The following is an 18,644-nucleotide window of genomic DNA, read 5'->3' as shown; positions in this document are numbered from 1 at the left end:
GCCGACTTATACGGCTACGGCACAAGCTCAAGTTCAAGGTCCACCTCAATGGGATCGGTAAGCGAGTTAGATTTTTTTTTGGAAGCACGCCACCATACTTTTAGTGATGCAGGTCCGACCCCGCCCAAATCGACGTCCTAGAGTGGTAGGGAACACACGAGAAAGATTATCCCATACTTGCGTCAATGGCTAAGGAGATCTTTGCAGTCCCGGCTTCCACTGTAGCCGTCGAGTCCGCTTTCAGTGTTAGAGCATGTGTCTTGGACGTGAGAAGAAGCAAACTCTCCGCGAGAAATATGGAAGCTGTGATGTTACTTGATGATTGGGGAAAAGCTGCAAGGAGAGCGCAAGAACCAGATTGGGATGCTCGTGAAGAGAGTGAGGAAACCTTCACCGACACCGAGGATGAAGGTGGAGAATGAAGGCCAACCGTCGTCAACCGCCAACCAACAAGGTAAGCAAGGTAAGAGAACTACGTGGACTTTGATTCCTCAATGCAATTGAGCATTAAGGATACGTAGGCACCTCAACTTAAATTTTAAATTTAAGTTGAGCTCAAGTCCTTTTCCTTTTATTTCTTTTTTTTTCTAATTGTTTCAACTTTACTTTTAATATGTTTTTTTTAAATTGTAATTTTGTATTTAAATTTTAAATTCAAGTGTATAGTTGTAGTATTGTTGTATTTTGTAACTTGTAATTGTAATATTGTATTGTAGAAATTTACATTCAAAGTTTCAAATCAATAAAATTGCAATTATTTATCGTTATCGATTCTCTTTGGATTTTACTATAGAATTGCAATAAAAGTTATAACTCTAAGATTTTTTTAAAAAAAAAAAAAAAAAAAATATCGAACCGGAACCGGCCCGGAACCGCCGGAACCGGTGAAAAACTGGCGGTTAGTAACCGGAACCGGAACCGGCGGTAACCGGTGGTTAAACCGGAACCGGATAACCGGTATCCGGGCCGGTTACGGTTCATGATTTTGACGAACCGGAACCGGCGGTTTTCGAACCGTAGCCACCACTAGGTGAAACCCTTCTAGTTGCCATTCTAGAACCAAATTGAAGCTTCAAATCATGTTGAAACCCACGATATAGAGTAGGAACAATCGAAATTGCGCCCGCGGGGGTAGCGCAGTTGGTTCCAGATGGAAGAGTTGCAAGAATGGGCAAGGATTGATTTCCACTATTGTTGTGTAGTTGCAATATCTCTCAGGCACAAGTGTGAGGCCTTGGGAGGTGGGCTTCTGGCAGTACAGTGGGTTAATGGCTCTTCCCCTTGATAGGCCTATCTGTAACCCTGATTGAACACTTCTTACAATATTGTCGAGCCAAGATGTGGGAGGCCCTTGGGGTTAGAGATGCCCAAGGTTAACGTACCGGCAGTTAAAACCGAAACTATAACTGCCGGTTACGGTTTCGAACCGAAACCGCGAGAAATATGCCGAACCGAAGACGTGAATTTTAGAACTGCGGTTCGGTTCAAGTTTCAAATTTTTCGAACCGAAACCGCGACCGAACTGCCAGTTCCGGACGATTCCGAACCACCGATTAACCGCGTTTCACGGTTCCATATCGCCAATGCAAAGATAAATTTAAACATAGTTAATCCTTATATTAAAACTATATTCCATTGTGGTAATAACTTTATAATACTATTTCCGATTTTATTAATTAACACAGTTTTTTACGTATAGAGTCTATGGAGTATGAATCATTATTTATAAATATTTATCAACATTGTTTAATAAAACTTAGAAGAATTGATTACTTTAAATAAAACATAATACTCTAATTAACATTGATTAGTGAACCGGTAGTCTTCAAAATTGATTACTTAGAGTCTTCAAAATTGATTGGTTGGCGGTGGGTGATGGCTGCACTATTCAAAATTGATTGCACAAAACACCATTTCTTTTATTTTTATTTATTTATTTATTTATTTATTTAAATGTTGATTTTAAATTCAAATTGGATCCCTTTCCCCCTTTTTTTCATCTATAAATACTCCCTTCTATCCTCACTTACACTCACCCCTCTATCCTCATTTACACTCACCCCATTCTTGTGTAAATTGTAAATTTGATATCATTTTCATCTCACTCGTCTTAATTAAAATTAAACTATCCATTTCTTTGTTCTAATTTATTTTATAACAAGGAAAAAAACCGTGAAACCGAACCTAAACTGCTACGAACCGTCCGAAACTGGCGGTTCGGAACCGAAACAGAAACTGAAACCGTCGGTTTTTGAATCGAAACAAAAAACCATGAAACAGTCTCACGGTTCGGTTCCGGTTCCATTTTTTCCAAAACCGGAATCGACGGTTTCAAACCGAAACCGCCGGTTCATGAACCGTGGGGCAGGTCTACTTGGGGTTGGGGTTTCAATCTTTTGAATATTTTTGCGATAATTTGCAAAATAATCGAAATTGATTAATACCATGCACCACACTTATATCTAGGGGTGTCGAAACGGGTACCCGCGGGTACCCGCACCCGATTTCAGCCGAAATTGTTGTCCCGATACCCGTCCCGCACTATGTCGGGTATTACCCGATACCCGACTCGGGTATCCCGCACCCGACACAACGGGTACCCGACCCGACCCGATTTTTATAAATTTTTTTTGTTGTTTTATTTATTTTTTGTTAGTATTTTGGTGCATCCTAAAAGCACATAAAAGTATCCATAATCATTAGTGATTAGATTATATGTATATGCTACTGTATTTGTGTAGCTACTGTATACATATCACATATCACATATCACATATCCTACTGTATTTGTGTAGCTATTGTATCAATATCACATATGCTACTATATGCTATATAAGATTGGTGTTTGTATGCTCTTTAATAGAGGAAAAAAAGACAACAAAAATTATATGTAGAAATCTGAGTGTGACCTGGATAATTTAAAAATTATATTAATATTAATGATTACAACATACTTAACTAAAATCGGGTAATTTTCGGGATTATCGGGTATCCCGAGCGGGTATCGGGTATACCGATACCCGCAAAACCAAAAATATGATTACCCAATCCCGACCCGTTTCCCGTTTCCGTCGGGTAGCGAGTACCCGATACCCGACGAGTATCGGGTCGGGTGTGCGGGTACCCAATACCCGCTACCCGTTTCGACACCCCTGCTTGTATCTTTCCCGAGAAAGCTTATGCAAATATGGAATTAGTAGAGTAACATTACAGTTAAGGGAAGCTATTACTGTAAATTTTAGCCGTTGGGGGCATGACGTTGCCCCCACCTTTTTTGGTAATAGTAGTGTTGTGTTAATAATTGGCTGGCCACTAATCCCTATATGGCTATATCCCATTAATATGGCACAATCCTCATAAAGAATTCGGTATTCAATTTTAGCAGCTAATTTACTCATTAATTATCTCCATACATTCACCCCTAACACGACGCTATTAATTAGAAATAATTAATACTTTATCACACGCAAATTAGTAACTCGTGCTTCCTACCTATATCAACATCAATTACTATCATAGTAGAGTACATATAATACTAGTACTCATTTAAATTAACAATATAGTACATCTCTGACTATTTCGAAATAATACTTCTAGTTCTGCTCTAATTGAAGCATCTTTTTTACTACAAAAATTTTAAAATATATTTATTATATTATATGAAAAGATAATAAAATAAGATAAATAACATAAAAGAGATAATAAAATGACACAATTATAATAGAACGCATGAAGTATTATTTTTTCGTCTCTTGTCAAAACATTTTTTCAAATTTTATGGTATGAAAACTAAGTTTTGAGCATTAGTCCCTAAAATCAAAAACTTAGACTGATATCTAATATTGCCTAAAACTTAAAATTTAGTCACAAAAATCATGAACTCATGTAGTACAAATTTGATACTCCGTATTAAATAATCTACTTTTGATCTAATTAAAATTGAAAGATTGTAATGACAACTTAGAACAAATTGATCGATCACATTATCATAATTTCTTCACGTGTGCAATGACAATCATTATATAGTACTCTTTCTATTTCACATTAATGGAGTCATTTGCCATTTTAGTATATATTTCATATTAACAGAGTCATTTCTTTTTTTAGTAAAAGTCAATACATTTTTTTTTACTTACTCTACTCTATCTTACTTTATTCTCTCCACCTTTTTCATTTCTTACTTTATTATTCATTTACTTAACTCACCTAACACAATTTTTTAAAGAACACTTCCACTATCATAAAACAAAAACAAAAGGAGCGCTTACTAGTATATGTTTACTATAGCTTTAATTTGATCAAAACACAAAATATGTGTTTACTAGATAGTTAAAACAACATACGTCATCCTTTATTTTAATCGTTAAGATTGTGTTTTAAGATTTTAAAGATTAGTGACAATTTCTTTTATATTGGCTAATTATTATATATATATAGAATTGGAGTAATGAAGAATAAATTTTAGCCTAAATATTTTATGTTATCAATTGTGAAAAATAGCCATGCAATATAAATAAATGTGGTGTTGTTTTTAAATTGTTGTGAATCCTCCCGCGGTAATAAAACTCCAAAGTTAACAACAGCTGTAAGAATATATTTTGGCAGCTGCTAATATCGAAGCAACTGTGCTCCACCAACAATTGCTCAAGTCAGGTCCACGGCGCATGTTAGCAGATCCACGAGTCTCCGGAGATGCCCGTGCGCTCAAGTCTCTATACCAATTACCAACGGTTGTCGATAAATTTCGACAATCATTAAATTAAATGCGAAAGGAGGAATTCTAGGAGACCCACTCACTCATTGATTTCGGCAAAGGTATCATCATCTACTTTAATTTTCTTTATTTTAGGCACAAATTCAGTAATTCACTTGAAATAATTAAAAAAACAAATGGACGGAAACTGAAGATTTCTTCTCTACTCTTCTCTTCTCTTCTGATGAGAGGTGTTGACTTTGAGCTTGTATTTGCTAAGTTTTACAACTGAATTAACTTCTCTTCGATTTTTATTTTTTTTTTCTAATTTTAGTAATTGTAAGGGATTTTGGTGTTTATGAATTATGATGCTCTGCATATTTTGTTGAAATTATACTAGTTTTAGTATGTTTGTGCTCTCTCTCTCTCTGTGTGTGTGTTTTTGGGGTTGGTTATTACTGCTATTTATTTAATTATTTTGGTTATCGCAATTTTCAATACCTAGGGTTTGGAAATCTGTTCGAAATAAATGAAAAATGAGACATAGATTTTGGTATATGTTTCTGCATTTGGGAGCTAAGATTCATGACAAACATAGGTTGCTTCTTTGGCGATAGCTTTTCAAATGGCATAGTTTTAGTTATATGTGAAATGATACTAATTTCGTTTTATCAGTTGAAGACTTTGTAGTTTCAATTGTTCGGTTAATTTAAATTTTGGAAGTTAATTTTGTACTATATTTAAGTCAAATGTCAAATATTAGATGTGGTAATTGATAGCCCTATTTCTGTTTGATGAACTGAAAAAACAGAGGTACAATGTGTATGTTTCTTCACCAGATGCTTAAATTACATGAATATTGGTAACATTTCTTGCATAATCGTTGCAGCCTCGAATGAGCTATAGAATGGTTACGAATGGCATGGCGGATTTAACATCTGATATCGCTGATCCAGTCGTGCAAAAGTTCTTGCACAAAGGCCTCCCGAACACGCCTGAGGATGACGGGGCGTTTCAGAATGCCATGATGGTGTCGTCTGAAGTGGATACGAGCTTAGCATACTCTTCGGAGAAGTTAGCAAACTTGGAGAATCTTCTACTGCGTCTCTTAGCTGCGGAAGTTGATATCGGTGATGTCAATTTCCGGGATGATAACATCTCTGCTGAATTCGTTGAAAAGGCTTTCACATTTGATCTGCTTTATGCCATACTGAATTTTGAACTGAGAGGGCTTGACCATGTAATGGCTGGTCTTCAAGATCTCACCGTTGACGCCCTTAATAAGATGTCTTCTAGCGAACATTCAGCGGAAGTGGCAGGAAAATTGCACGGTTCTGAGAATGTACTAAAACGATTCCAAGATCGTGTTCTGCGGATCAAGATTCAATTAGCTAAGTTGCAGTTGACATCGTTCGTTTTCAACAAAAGCGAATGTAAGTCTCACCAAATGTGACTTGTTTATGATGTGTTTTTTCGGTTTTGAGTAATGAATTGTTGTTTAACAGATAAGCATGACTGGGATTTGGGTGTCAAGGAAGAACTTCATCTTGCAACGGCCGAATGGAAACCTCAAATGCGGATTGTTGAACAGAGACGTGTTCTCAGAATGCTGGAAATCTCTCTTGCGAGAGAGGTGGAGCTCGAAAAGAAGCTGATGGAGGTCAGACAAAACGAAGAAGATTTCAAATCGAAGATATGCTTAAGAGAGCAAGTTGCTGTCGCGATGGAGGAGGCAGCGGAGGCCGCTTGGGGCAGCTTCTTGGAGGCAGATAACAGAGCTGAAGTGCTGATGGGAATTTCAAAAGAAATGATGTTGAAACTTCAATTTTTTGATCCAAATGTTTCCAGCACGAACAAAAGGGAAGAAGAACTGAAACTGAAGCTGCAAGACTGCGTTAAGCAATTGAACGAAAAGGGGGCTTTGATTCAAAAGCTAAATTCTAGCAACGCACGACATGCAGCTGATAATGCCGAAGTGACAGCTCTTAGAGAAAGAGTTCAAACGCTCGAGGGAAAGCTGAGGCAAACTGAATCCCGACTTGCAGAAGCTAACCTTTCGAGCGAAAGGATTCAGCAGGAACTCAAAATAAGGGACGATGAAATCGAGTCTGTAAAGGAAACCATGTATGCTGCAGAAACTAGGGCTGAAAGTGCAGAGGAAAAAGTTTCGCAATTAACGGACTCAAATCTGGAGTTGACAGAAGAGGTCGACTTTCTCAAAGGTAGCAATGGTAGCAACACGAAGAAGATTAGCTTACTCGAGAAGCAGTTAAGGGATTTAGATATCCAACTGCAGCATGCTAGGGCATCCTCAGAAGCAAGCCAAGAACAGCAGAACATGTTATATACTGCTATCTGGGATATGGAAACATTAATCGATGAGCTGAAACAAAAGGTCACAGAAGCTGAAAGTAAGACTATGATTTCTGAGGAGCAGCGTGTCATTTTGTCTGAAGTGAATTCGGACCTGAACAAAGAACTAGACTTTCGACGATCTAAATTGGGATTCATGGAGGCATCTTTGGACAAAGCTGCTCTTCAGAAAAGATCGATTGCTAAAGACATCAACATCAAAAGTAGTGTAATCATGGATATGGTTATGCAGTTAGCAGTAGAGAGGGAACGTATACACAAACAGGTCTAGTGTTTCTTTGCTTGTTATTGTTCCTCCTTAACTTGTCTTTCTGTATCTGATAGTGAATATGAATAAACGAAACACTGAATCTGAATCGCGTAATCTAATGCAGTTAGCCTCCTTGATGAAGGAAAACAAATTGTTGAGAGGAACACTACGGAATCAAGCAAAGATCGCACCTCTTATCCTGCAAGACGAAAAAAGTTATGATGATCGAGAATCACTGTCTTCGGGGCTTGATTCGGGTAATGTAGAATATGCAGAGAATTCTCCAGATAAGGCCACAGAGACTACATTAGAAAATTTTGAGGCAAGTTCTCTTTTTTTGCAGTTGAAATCAAAACTAATCCTCATTAATTTATACTCCCTCCGACCTTAAAAGTTTGAACATTTAGTTCGGCACGAGTTATAATGCATAATTGGTAAAGTAAGAGAGAGAGAGAGAATGAAAAGTAACTAAAGTATCGTTGGTAAAGAATGGGTCTCACAGTGATGGATTAAAAAGGAAATAGTTTATGCTTTTGTTTCGTTAAGGTGTTCCCATTTTGTTACTAGTGATTATAATGTGCCTTAAATCCAGGTGGAAAAGGCGAACACGAGTTCTTCTTCCCTTGATGAGAGTGGGGCGGGGTTGTCCAGTTTGGCTGACAAAAGCACAAGTTCAGTTCTCGACGTGGAGGCTGAGAGCTTGGTTTCGGAACATAGATCTCGAAAAGTGTATCTAGTCATGACAACTCTTGTTGTGTTGGTACCCATTTTGGCAGCGCTTTTGTTCCATGAATGATTTGTTGCCTTCGGACCCATTGATTGTTGATTCTTCGAGCTGTGAGATGATGCGCTCGGATGCTCGGGACTTACTGTGATACTGCTAAACTTGGATCCCATCAGATGTAGGCATGATTGTATTATGAATATGGAAAGTGAGTGTGAATATGCAAACTAATTCTAGCCTCAATCAACTGCAATTCTTTCATTGTATTTTTTTTAGGTAGGTTCAGACAGAGATCCTTTTATTTCTTATCATAGCAAATGTACTGTATTTCTTTGTGCAACATGTGTGGGTTTGATGCATGAATTTTTGGTTCAAAGTCATTTTTACTAATGAAGTGGGAGGTTTTATGTTAGTTATGAAGTGAGAAAAGCTCAATATCTACTTTGCAAAAAGCACATTTAGCAACGATAGAAGTAGTTCAGAATGACCAAGGACATTGGATTTAAATAAAAAATTATACCATGGTATTTGAAAAAGTCAACATTACTCCCTTCGTCCCCAAAGAATATGCATTTTGGGTTTGACACGAGTTTTAATGTAAAATTGGTAAAATAAGAAAGATGTAAAGAGAAAAAAAATAATTAAAGCACTACAATAAATGCGGCCATTTGCTAGCACTCTCGTGCTAGCAAAAAGCTTTCAAACGTGCTCACAACAGTTCAATTTGCTAGCACACTTCGAGCACTTGTGTGCTAGCTATAACGCTCGTCGCAAAGTTGCGTGGGATTTTGCGAGCACAAGAAGGCGAAGTCAGGACCTTGCTATGTTGTGCTCGCAAATTTGCGAGTACCTCCATTGTGCTAGAAAGTTTGCGAGTACCTCCATTGTGCTAAAAGTTTTGCGTGTACCTCCATTGTGCTAGAAATTTTGCCTTGCTTGGAGTTTCACCTCTTTTGCTAGCACTTTTGTGCTCGCAAATCAGTATTTTATTATAATTTTTAATATTATTATTTTTACAAATTATTATGTGGATAATACATTAAATAAAATTGTAATGCAATAAAATAAAAAATAATAAAAACTCAAAAATTACATAAAAGTAATAATATTGTTTTACACTTTTTCTCATTTCGTTAACTTGTTCACCAAGGTTCATAATCTTTTCTAACAACCTCTCACTTTTTCTCAAAATATGCGCTCAACTCCGCATTTTGCCTCACTAACTCAGCGCGAGATGCTGCATTTTGCCTCTCCAACTCGATGGGCGAAGCCTCATTTTGCTTCTCCAAGTCCTCGCACACCTTGATAGTGACTTGCTCTTGCATTGCTTGTACCTCTCCCACCCTACAAGAACACCATTCTTCACCATAAGACATACTATCACCTTTATGTTAGGAATGCGTATTCATGTTGGGAGCCATCCTGTCTATATAAGCCAGAAACTTACTGAAGTAACATCTATGCATTTGATCAAACAGGCATCACAATAAGTTTCTAAATAGAGGGACTCAAACTGAACAAACAATTACAAGGTCGAGAAATAAATATGCTTTTCTAGTCCACATTGAAAATATCCTTTGATCTATATATAAACAAACACAATCTCATAAAACTAAGTATCATATCAGGGATGCAAGTTAACAGTTGGAGTGTGTTTAGTTATTCCTATCAACTTCTTCAGACAGTAGCTATGAAAGAGAGTCATCTTCTAACTTCAATTTAAGCAAAATCAGGCAGAGTTAAACCTCAAAATCAGTACCCCTCTTTTGGCAATACATTTAAGTTCTGACTTTTCTTAACTTCAACATATTCCAAACACCAACAATCGTACAAGTCTAATTATTCTAGCTGAATACTTCCAAAGGCAAATACTTGTTCTCAAATCATTTGATATATGCAATACAAGCAATGTAACCAAGAGGAGCAAGTTTAAGGCAGCTGATTAAACAAGATGCCACGAGGAGATAACCATAAACAACATTAGTCTAAGAGTAAAAATAGCTAAACAAAAATATCAAAATTTCTGTTACTTATTATTCTTCTTGTTACAACACTTGTTGCCCCACTTCCCCTTCCTAACTATGAAATACACCGGTTGGCATCAAGTACTGCAAACATGTAGATGAAGTTTGAATTTCTCATGCTACAGCCAGTTGAGTGATGATGGAATATATGATTACTTATGATAGCTAGTGAAAAAGACCATGGAAAAAGAGGATACGACTCAAAACACTACTCATTGGAAATGAATTTGATAAACCGAGACAGAATATCCCACGCAGGCAAAATATGTAATAGCATTATTTAGTTTCAGTTGGGATTCGCAAAGCAGGAAAGAGGCATTGAGAAACTGATAAAAATGATTGCACAAATACACACCAAAATTCTCACCAACCTATCAAATGCTTCAATCTTTATCAACTAAATTATTCTGTCGTAGACTATGCAAATAGAATCTTGACCAAAGCTCCAGCTTATGCAAGACCAGGGGTCAGTTCTTCTATGCTTCTCAAATAATTCTACAAGATTGCAAATAAGTTCAAAACTATAAACACATAACAAAAAAATTTATCAATACATCTTAAACATTGCAATAAATTCAAAGTAAAAAACTCAAAGCATAAGAGAGGTTTGTTAGTAGGAGTACCTTTTTATGTATAAGAGAGGTTATTATGTCTCTGTTGACATGTTTGTCATGAACAACACAAGACTTCAAACATAAAATGTCATATATATAAGAACAAAAAAGAACATAGAAGTCAAGATCCTCTTTCACAATATATGATCAAATAAGAGCCTAATGTCTATCACTCTCATTGCCAACTTGAATTTTAAGGTGTAGCTGGTCAACACACAAAGCAGCAACACAATAGTAGAGGTGTGCAGAAATATAATTACAAAGCAAAAGTGACTCAATAACACCTGATTTAGCTCTCCACGAAATTGAAACAGTAAAATTGACACCATTGTCCCTAACTATCCAAATCAGTCCGATTATTAAAACAATAGCATGCATTGGTAGATGAGCTAAAATATAGCATACATTGCTCAATTCTGATGCAATCGAACAGATAGAATTTCAAAAAAAAGAAGAGGAAGACATAGCTGTTGAATTTTTTGCGATCTTACTTTCTAGCGATCTTCACTGAAACTGTTGTTCCTGAATTTTAGAGAGAGCGACTGGCTGGTGGTTGGCGGCGGAGAGAATTGATCGGTGGCTGGAGGCTGGCGGCGAAGAGGGGTATTGAATGAGAATTGGGAGGAATCAAGGGAATTAGGAGAAATGATTAAGTTAGACAAATTAATGCAGCGAAAATGTGAAGAACGATAATTTGGGAATGGATAAAGATTAGGACGAAGAAAGAACTAAAGATTTTGCTAGCACCTCTACTTGTGCTCGCACATTTACTGTCTGTCCACCATAGACTAAGAAGTATTCTTTAGTCCGTCTAAAGTACTTAAGAATAGTATTAACAGTTTTCCAGTGTTCCTCACCGGGATTTTGACCATACCCTACTGTTTCCCATCTAAAATGAATTCTGATGCCAGTTGAAGTGGTCAAAAAGGACTTGTAACAAAGAAATTATGGACTCCCGCCGGTCGCCCCCGCCTACAACCTGACCGCATGCACCCAACCGCCTAGCACCACCAGCCCATCCAGGCATGGGGGCGCCAACAGGCACCCGCTGCCCCGTGCCTCAGCCCACCTGTCGCCCCGCGCCTTAGCCCAGCTTCCCGCACCAAACCTCCAAGAGCGGGGCGCCGAGGAGAAACAAGACTGTGCGCGCCAATCGCCGTCCCCCGCGCCCAGACCCGACTGCCAGCACCAAGCTGCCGAGCACGGCCTGCCGAAGAGGCACGGGTGCACCGGGCGCCAATCGGCACACGTCGCCCCCCGCCCAACACGGCCGCCTGCATAGTGGGCAACATATAACCAGTATAGGGCGAAATCCATATAGTCCTCATAGGACAAACATCATGTTTCCATATAGCCCATTTAATGGGCAACATATAGCCCGTACAAGGCGAGATCCATATAGTCCTTGTAGGACGAACATATTTCCATATAAACCATGTACCTAGGAACGGCTAAACCTGAGCTCTGATACCAAACTTGTAACGACACCTACCCGGCTCTCGGCCACCATGTGCGGGCATGGCTCGGCACCATAGGCAAGCATGGCTCGGCCACCATATATGTGTCGGCCCCCATGTGCGAGCATGGCTGGATATGTCTCGGCCATTATCGGCTATTGTGTGCAGGTTACTCCCGCTCGCAAACGGAAGGAAATTTGACTAGTTGGTAAATTTGTTAGCATCAGTTGCTCACAATTTTTCTAGCACGTAGCAGTGCTCGAAATACCATTCAATATTTCAAAAAATGGTCATTTTTTCCATTTATGCTCGCAAATGTGCTAGAAAATATTTCGTAATTTGTGAGCACCACCTTTGGTAGCAAAGAGCACCTTTTTTGTAGTGAAGTATTATTAGTGGATAATGAGCTCCACCTCACTAGAGAGAAAAGACTTTCTAAAATTAAAAAGTGCATATTCTTTGTGGGATGAACTAAAAGATAAAGAATGCATATTCTTGTGGGTCGGAGGGAGTATGTTTTATTGTATTGAATACCCTTGATATGCCCTGTGGTCAGAATTACGGGTGGGTAGGTTCAGTATACCTTACCGAAACCATCATACCGTATGTTTTACCGAAAATTCGGTATGCAAAAAATCATAACTTTAAAACCAAAATTTTCGGCGTACCGAACTTCGATATACCTTATTTTCAGCATGACAAATTTTCATACCAATACTGTACCTCATTTTCGGTATACTGTACCAAAATTCGGTATATCTTGCTCTTCTTACGTTATACATGACTTGCAAGAATATTTGGTTTAAACAATATTATTTATATTTTATAATACAAAAAAATACTATTAAATAGTATCTTTTATATATAATTATATTTTATATTTTATATATAATTATATTTATATTTTACTGTATATCCCGAATTTCGGCATGTCACGGTATATGAAAATTCATACTGTTACCTTACCTGAAATCTTTCGGTTAGGTATCACACCGTACCGAAAATCACGGTATACCAAAAATTTAATATTTTTATTATTTTTTTCGATATGACAAGTCCGGTATTTCGATTTTTTTCCTGGCCCTAGTTAGAATGACTCAAACCAAACACAGGTCCGTGTTTATTTGTATAAATTAGAAAGTAATGCTAAAATTTATCGAATGTGATACAATAATGCGTCATGGACTTAACTTCTAAAATGTTATAGAATGTGATACAACAGTGGGTCATGGGCTACATAGTATAACTGTGATTTCTTGGAGAGGGAACAGTGCATTAGCCTTGCATTTGCACTTGGACCGAGTACCCTTACAAGACAAATACCACTCGAGTCAAGTGTTTCAACATCTATTTCTTTATTCTTTTTAGTCCGTTTCACTATTATTCTTAGCATATTCAAATCCACGGTTATCATATAAATGATCGTTAACATGGGATTTGATTATAAACACAATATCAAAACTATATAACTTTTTGTTAATGTGAGAGAATATTTTCTAGAAATGAAAGTATGACGGCTTTAGTAGGATAATTTGAAAAAATAGAGAGAGACAATCTTTTATTGAAGGAATGGAGTACCCAACTTGTAGGGCTCCTTCCAGTTTATTAGTTCTTTGTATGGTTTTGGATTGATGTCACTTTGGATTTGAATCATGTTTAAGGATGATATATTTTGAATCTATTTACGGATTAAGAGTATGCCTAAATCCACCGCCCAAAATGAGTGTTTTTTATTAAAAAAAAAACAGACAATCTTCTTTTCTTTTTATTTAAGACACCACAAAAGAATGGGACACCTCTAATAACTTAAAACTGTTGTACACTAAAAGTTGATGATGAAACCCTTGATCTTGAATTAAGCGCTATTATTCGTAAACTGCAAAATGTAGTATTAGACCATCTCCAACCATTTTACTAAACTCAAATCTATTTTAGTGAAAATCTCACATTAAATATTGATTTTGTTCCGACCAACTTTTTATACTTTTCAATCATACCTGTATGTTTTATCTAAATTACACACTAACCCCATGACACTTTGTTAATATCTTAAATTAATTAAATAATATAATATAAGATTTATTAATTAATACAACTAAATATGAAATCTAGTATTCATTAAATAATAAATTACAAAATTTATAAATTTTAAATACAATAAAAATACTATAAAAAAGTTACAACGTACTCATAAAATAACTAAAACTCAAATTAAAATTCATTTAAAAATACCACAAGTACATAAAACATACTACGATAAAATAACTAAAACTCAATGTTCGAAATTTGCATATTGTTCCAACAAATGGTCAACTAGTGCATTTTGAAGTTCAAGATCAACCAAATGACTATGTGGCTGGAACCTACTCTTCTTTGCTCAACAATATTGGAGGATCTGATTCTAATTTACCGGATTATTATTAGATTATGGTTTTATTAGTTGTTGCAATTTTAATTATCAGTCTTCTATTTTTATTTTATGTATTTGGCTTACTGCTTATGTTTCTCTATTTTAGAATTTCTATATTATGCATTGTTTTAATTACTAATGTTAACTATTTTTGTTATATGTACCGTTAGATTATAAATAATAAAATACTTTTTTCCAATATATTGAATAATATAATATTAATATGGGCCAGCCCACTATTTAATAACTAAATCAAATATTAATAAGATTAGATTAGGTTAATTCACAGTATTATCTTCTCCACGCCGCTTTATGCTCTGTAAGTTTTTTTTTCTCTGTATTTTAATTTCTCTTCCTTCTCTTCTTCTATCCTTTACTTCTTCTATTTTGATAAATATGAATTGATTTGGACTTGAATGCAATAACTCAAACTATGAAAAGTGTTTTGGTATACTTTTAGTGCAAACCTATATATAGGTATTTTTTCTTCAAAAATCAATAATGGGATTGGTTTTGCAGTACTGTTGGAGAGATTTTCCTACTGCAGTTTAGGTTTTGCAATATTGTTGGAGATGCTCTTGGTGGGTTGCTTTCAGTTCACTCATTAAATACATAATTCGATGATAAATTATGATATAATGTTCTAAATTTGAATTCCAAATAAACTAAAAGAGTAAATTGGCTTCTTTATATATTATACGGGTTGCTTTTCAGTTCACTCATTATAATTGTGGAAGTATTTGAGAAAGAAAAGGATGGGCACGAGTAGAATAATTGGATAAAGCAAAATGATGATGACTAAGAACTAAAATTGTCTAGTAAAAGGAGTAGATTACGTATTCTAATACCCAAAAAAAATCTTAATAGATTCTTATTGAAGTATATATTTGTTGAGGAGAATATAATGGCAATAATTTTGAATATAAGATTTCTCCAAGGTCAAAATGGTCCCATCAAAACGGCAAGATTTGGTCATGAGCTAAACATTTTTATTTAGTACTAGAATTAATAACTTAAAATAAAATAATTTTCCTAAAGTGGAAATTATTTGAATAAGGGAAGTACATCACTTGGCTACCTAGCTAGGTACGAACGAAGAAAATTGGTACCTGGCCTTTCGTAGATCCACTAATGTTCAACTAATTAAATTTTACATCCTCACAATATAAATTAATGTTATATAAAAATATTCTATTTATGCACTTACTTAGTATGGCTACTTGTACAAGAATGAGTTTGTTGGAGAAGACTAGTTTTCATAACTCAACTATCAAAATAAGTTATAACTCATTTGCTACCAATAGAATATGATAACGAATAAAATTAATTGAAGACCAAAAATAAATTTATTAGGACATGTCCATGTCTTTTACTTTGGTTATTAATAATGCTCCTTATTCATAATATGCTCCCTATTATTGCATGTTTCTGTCATTCATTCATCAGACACTAATGCTATTTCTTCTACTTATTTCAATATCTTTTAGATCCCATCATTAATAATTATTATTGCTCATCTAAGGTTCATTACCCAATGATGGTCCCAAAAATGTGACATGAATTATTTTTTTTGAAATAGTAATAAAATTATGAGATAGACCACATGTTATACTAGGATCCATAACCGCATCAATACTGCAATATGTATGGTGAATTTATATTAGGAAATAAAAAACGTGATCAAGCAATTATTTCAACAATAATAAAAAGTAGAAAACATATGTTTGGACCCACACCTGGGCATGTTCTCGATATAAGACAATGTTTGACTTGTATACTGTTCAACACCAATTATTCCCTTATATCTTAGTGCCCAAATAGGATATCCACAGTAATATCCTGAAAATCAGTCTCATTTTCAACTATAATATCAGTACTTTTAATTCAAACACAATACTTGCAATAAGATAATCTCATTTTTAGTTAGTACTTTATTTCACCATTTTTCATATTTTTTTAAATTTACAATTCAGAAAATAAATAACAAAAATTAAAATATCAATAAGATTTAAACAAATTATTACAAAAAAATAACATTAATTAATTAAATTTTCTAAGTCGAATAAATTTAGTGTCTATTTAATAAATTTATTAAAATAGACGTTTTAGTTACTTGATTTTAGAGATGTCAATTCAACCCGAAACTCGTGGGCCGGCCCGAATAGCCCGGTAAAATGAGTCGGTTAGGGCTATAATTTTATAACCCGAATACAGAATGGGCTAAACAGGTTGGCCCGAATGGGCTGATGGGTCAAACGGGTTGGCCCGAACAGGTTGCGGGTTGACCCGACGGGTTGCAACTTTTAATTAAAAAATATTGAGTTTTAGGAATTTTTTGTATTTTTGAATTTCACGTGGCACAATAACGTCTTTTTCAATCTATATTCTACACATATCCACTCAATCTCATACTATCAACTTTCAAGTTCCACCTCAACTCATTATTCCACTGTCTTATCATGTGTCACTATTGTCTTACTATCACCAATGCTAATCAATACAAAATTAAAAATTAACCCATCAAAATCTCAATATATTTATCATTTTAATAGTGATTCACGTAAGATATGATTTTTAATTTTTAAAAAATTAATTATGAACAATGCCAAAATAATGAGACTTACACAAGCTTTAATTGAAATTAATTGATTTAACTTTGATTTAACTTTGTTTAGACTATAGTTGATTGAGATGAAAGACTTCTTTCCAACTATTATTGAGAAAAACTATGAAAAATTTGAAGATTTTATATGATTATATCACTAAGAAGAAAAAAAAATAAAAAATTTAAAATCATTTTAATGAGGAAAATTTGATTACAAGAAATTATTTTTCAAAGTTTTTAGGCCCGAATAGCCTAATGGGTTAGCTCGAAATTTGGGGGGGTACGGTTAGGGTTGAAAATTTATGACCCGAAAAATTTCCGAATAGCCCGCATCCAAATAGCTCGGCAACCCGAGTGGGTTAGCCCGAACCCGAACGAGTTAGCCTGATTAACATCCCTGCTTGAGTTATACACTCCACTAAATATGCACTAAATATGGGTACAATGAATTTATTTAAATAAATGAATTAAAATATAATTTATTATTCATTCTCCCATTAAGAATTAATAATTATAATAATAAACTTATTTTTATATCTGTAAAATTGATTTATAATAGTAATTTATTTATAGTTATTTTAAAAATATATATTCTAAACGATATGTGATCATATTTGCTTAACTTTAGTACTTACATACAAAACGATCTATTTTTACTTAATTACAAATGGTAATAATTTTAGAGTGCAAAAAATATACTAAATTTTCGTTATTTTCATTAATATTAATGATGAAATATCTATATTTTTTAGAAAATATGAATTCATTATATAATTAAATTTTGATTATATTTAAAAATTATCGTAACTTCAATCCCCTAAGTTGAAATATTCCTAGGTAAGTCACCAATAAGATCCATCCGATAAATCAAAATAAAAATAAAATAGTAAAATAAAATGAGAATATATAAATAATTTACTACTACAATATATAAAAAAAATTGTAAAACAAATAAAAATAAGAATATGTAATATTATAAATTATTAATAAACTAAATAATGAATGATTATAAAAACAGAAACATAAAAATCAAATAAAAGAATTGAAAAAGTAACTATAATTGAATAGAACGGATAGGAGTGCAAAATTATTTGAACATTAAATGAGACTATTAACCATTAATAATAATAACTTTATTTACTAAAATTCTATTTATGGACAATAACTGTGACATCCGTAACCGAAAAATATGCATTATATATTATATTGTCATTTTTATTATAGACATATTAAATGTGTGTCACAGAGGATATATTTAGTGTTACAATCAATCATTACAGTTGAATAAATAGATAGTTTCGATTTATTATAATTTTTTTTATAGATAAATATATATTCTATATAATTATAAATTTCTTTTATATATATTAAATAATTAATATAAATGTGTATGCATGTGTTGTTAAGTGTGAATGTTTGTAAAGTGTGCATGTGTAAATTGGATTATATGGAGTACTATTCATGTACGTACTTTACATACATACATATTTATAA

The 18,644-nt window shown here is 34.5% G+C and overlaps 1 protein-coding gene and 1 long non-coding RNA gene across 3 annotated transcripts; one reads left to right on the top strand and one right to left on the bottom strand.

The window, feature by feature from the left end:
- Positions 1-4,606: 4,606 nt before the first annotated feature.
- On the top strand, positions 4,607-8,452 carry LOC125215783 (WPP domain-interacting tail-anchored protein 2-like). 2 transcript variants are annotated; one of them, XM_048117326.2, is made up of 5 exons: positions 4,607-4,815; positions 5,583-6,126; positions 6,199-7,331; positions 7,441-7,638; positions 7,909-8,452. In XM_048117326.2, exons 2-5 carry the CDS (start codon positions 5,589-5,591, stop codon positions 8,110-8,112), a joined length of 2,073 nt encoding a protein of 690 aa, XP_047973283.1. In that variant the 5' UTR covers positions 4,607-4,815; positions 5,583-5,588; the 3' UTR covers positions 8,113-8,452. The 2 variants fall into 2 exon arrangements, with proteins under 2 accessions (XP_047973283.1, XP_047973284.1); XM_048117327.2 differs by lacking the exon at positions 4,607-4,815 and adding an exon at positions 4,835-4,944.
- Positions 8,453-9,112: 660 nt separating this feature from the next.
- On the bottom strand, positions 9,113-11,544 carry LOC125215742 (uncharacterized). Its single transcript, XR_007175299.2, has 3 exons — positions 11,170-11,544; positions 10,436-10,559; positions 9,113-9,384 (listed from the first exon to the last, which is right to left on the bottom strand). It is a non-coding gene; the product is annotated as an uncharacterized LOC125215742 (long non-coding RNA).
- Between the last annotated feature and the right edge of the window lie 7,100 nt (positions 11,545-18,644).

This window comes from Salvia hispanica, chromosome 3 (genome assembly GCF_029641045.1).
Source record: "Salvia hispanica isolate PSC_SH4W2 chromosome 3, Shi_PSC_v1, whole genome shotgun sequence".
NCBI classification, from domain to species: Eukaryota; Viridiplantae; Streptophyta; class Magnoliopsida; order Lamiales; family Lamiaceae; genus Salvia; species Salvia hispanica.
Note: the sequence above shows the minus strand (reverse complement) of the source record. Positions and strands in the feature narration are given on the sequence as shown.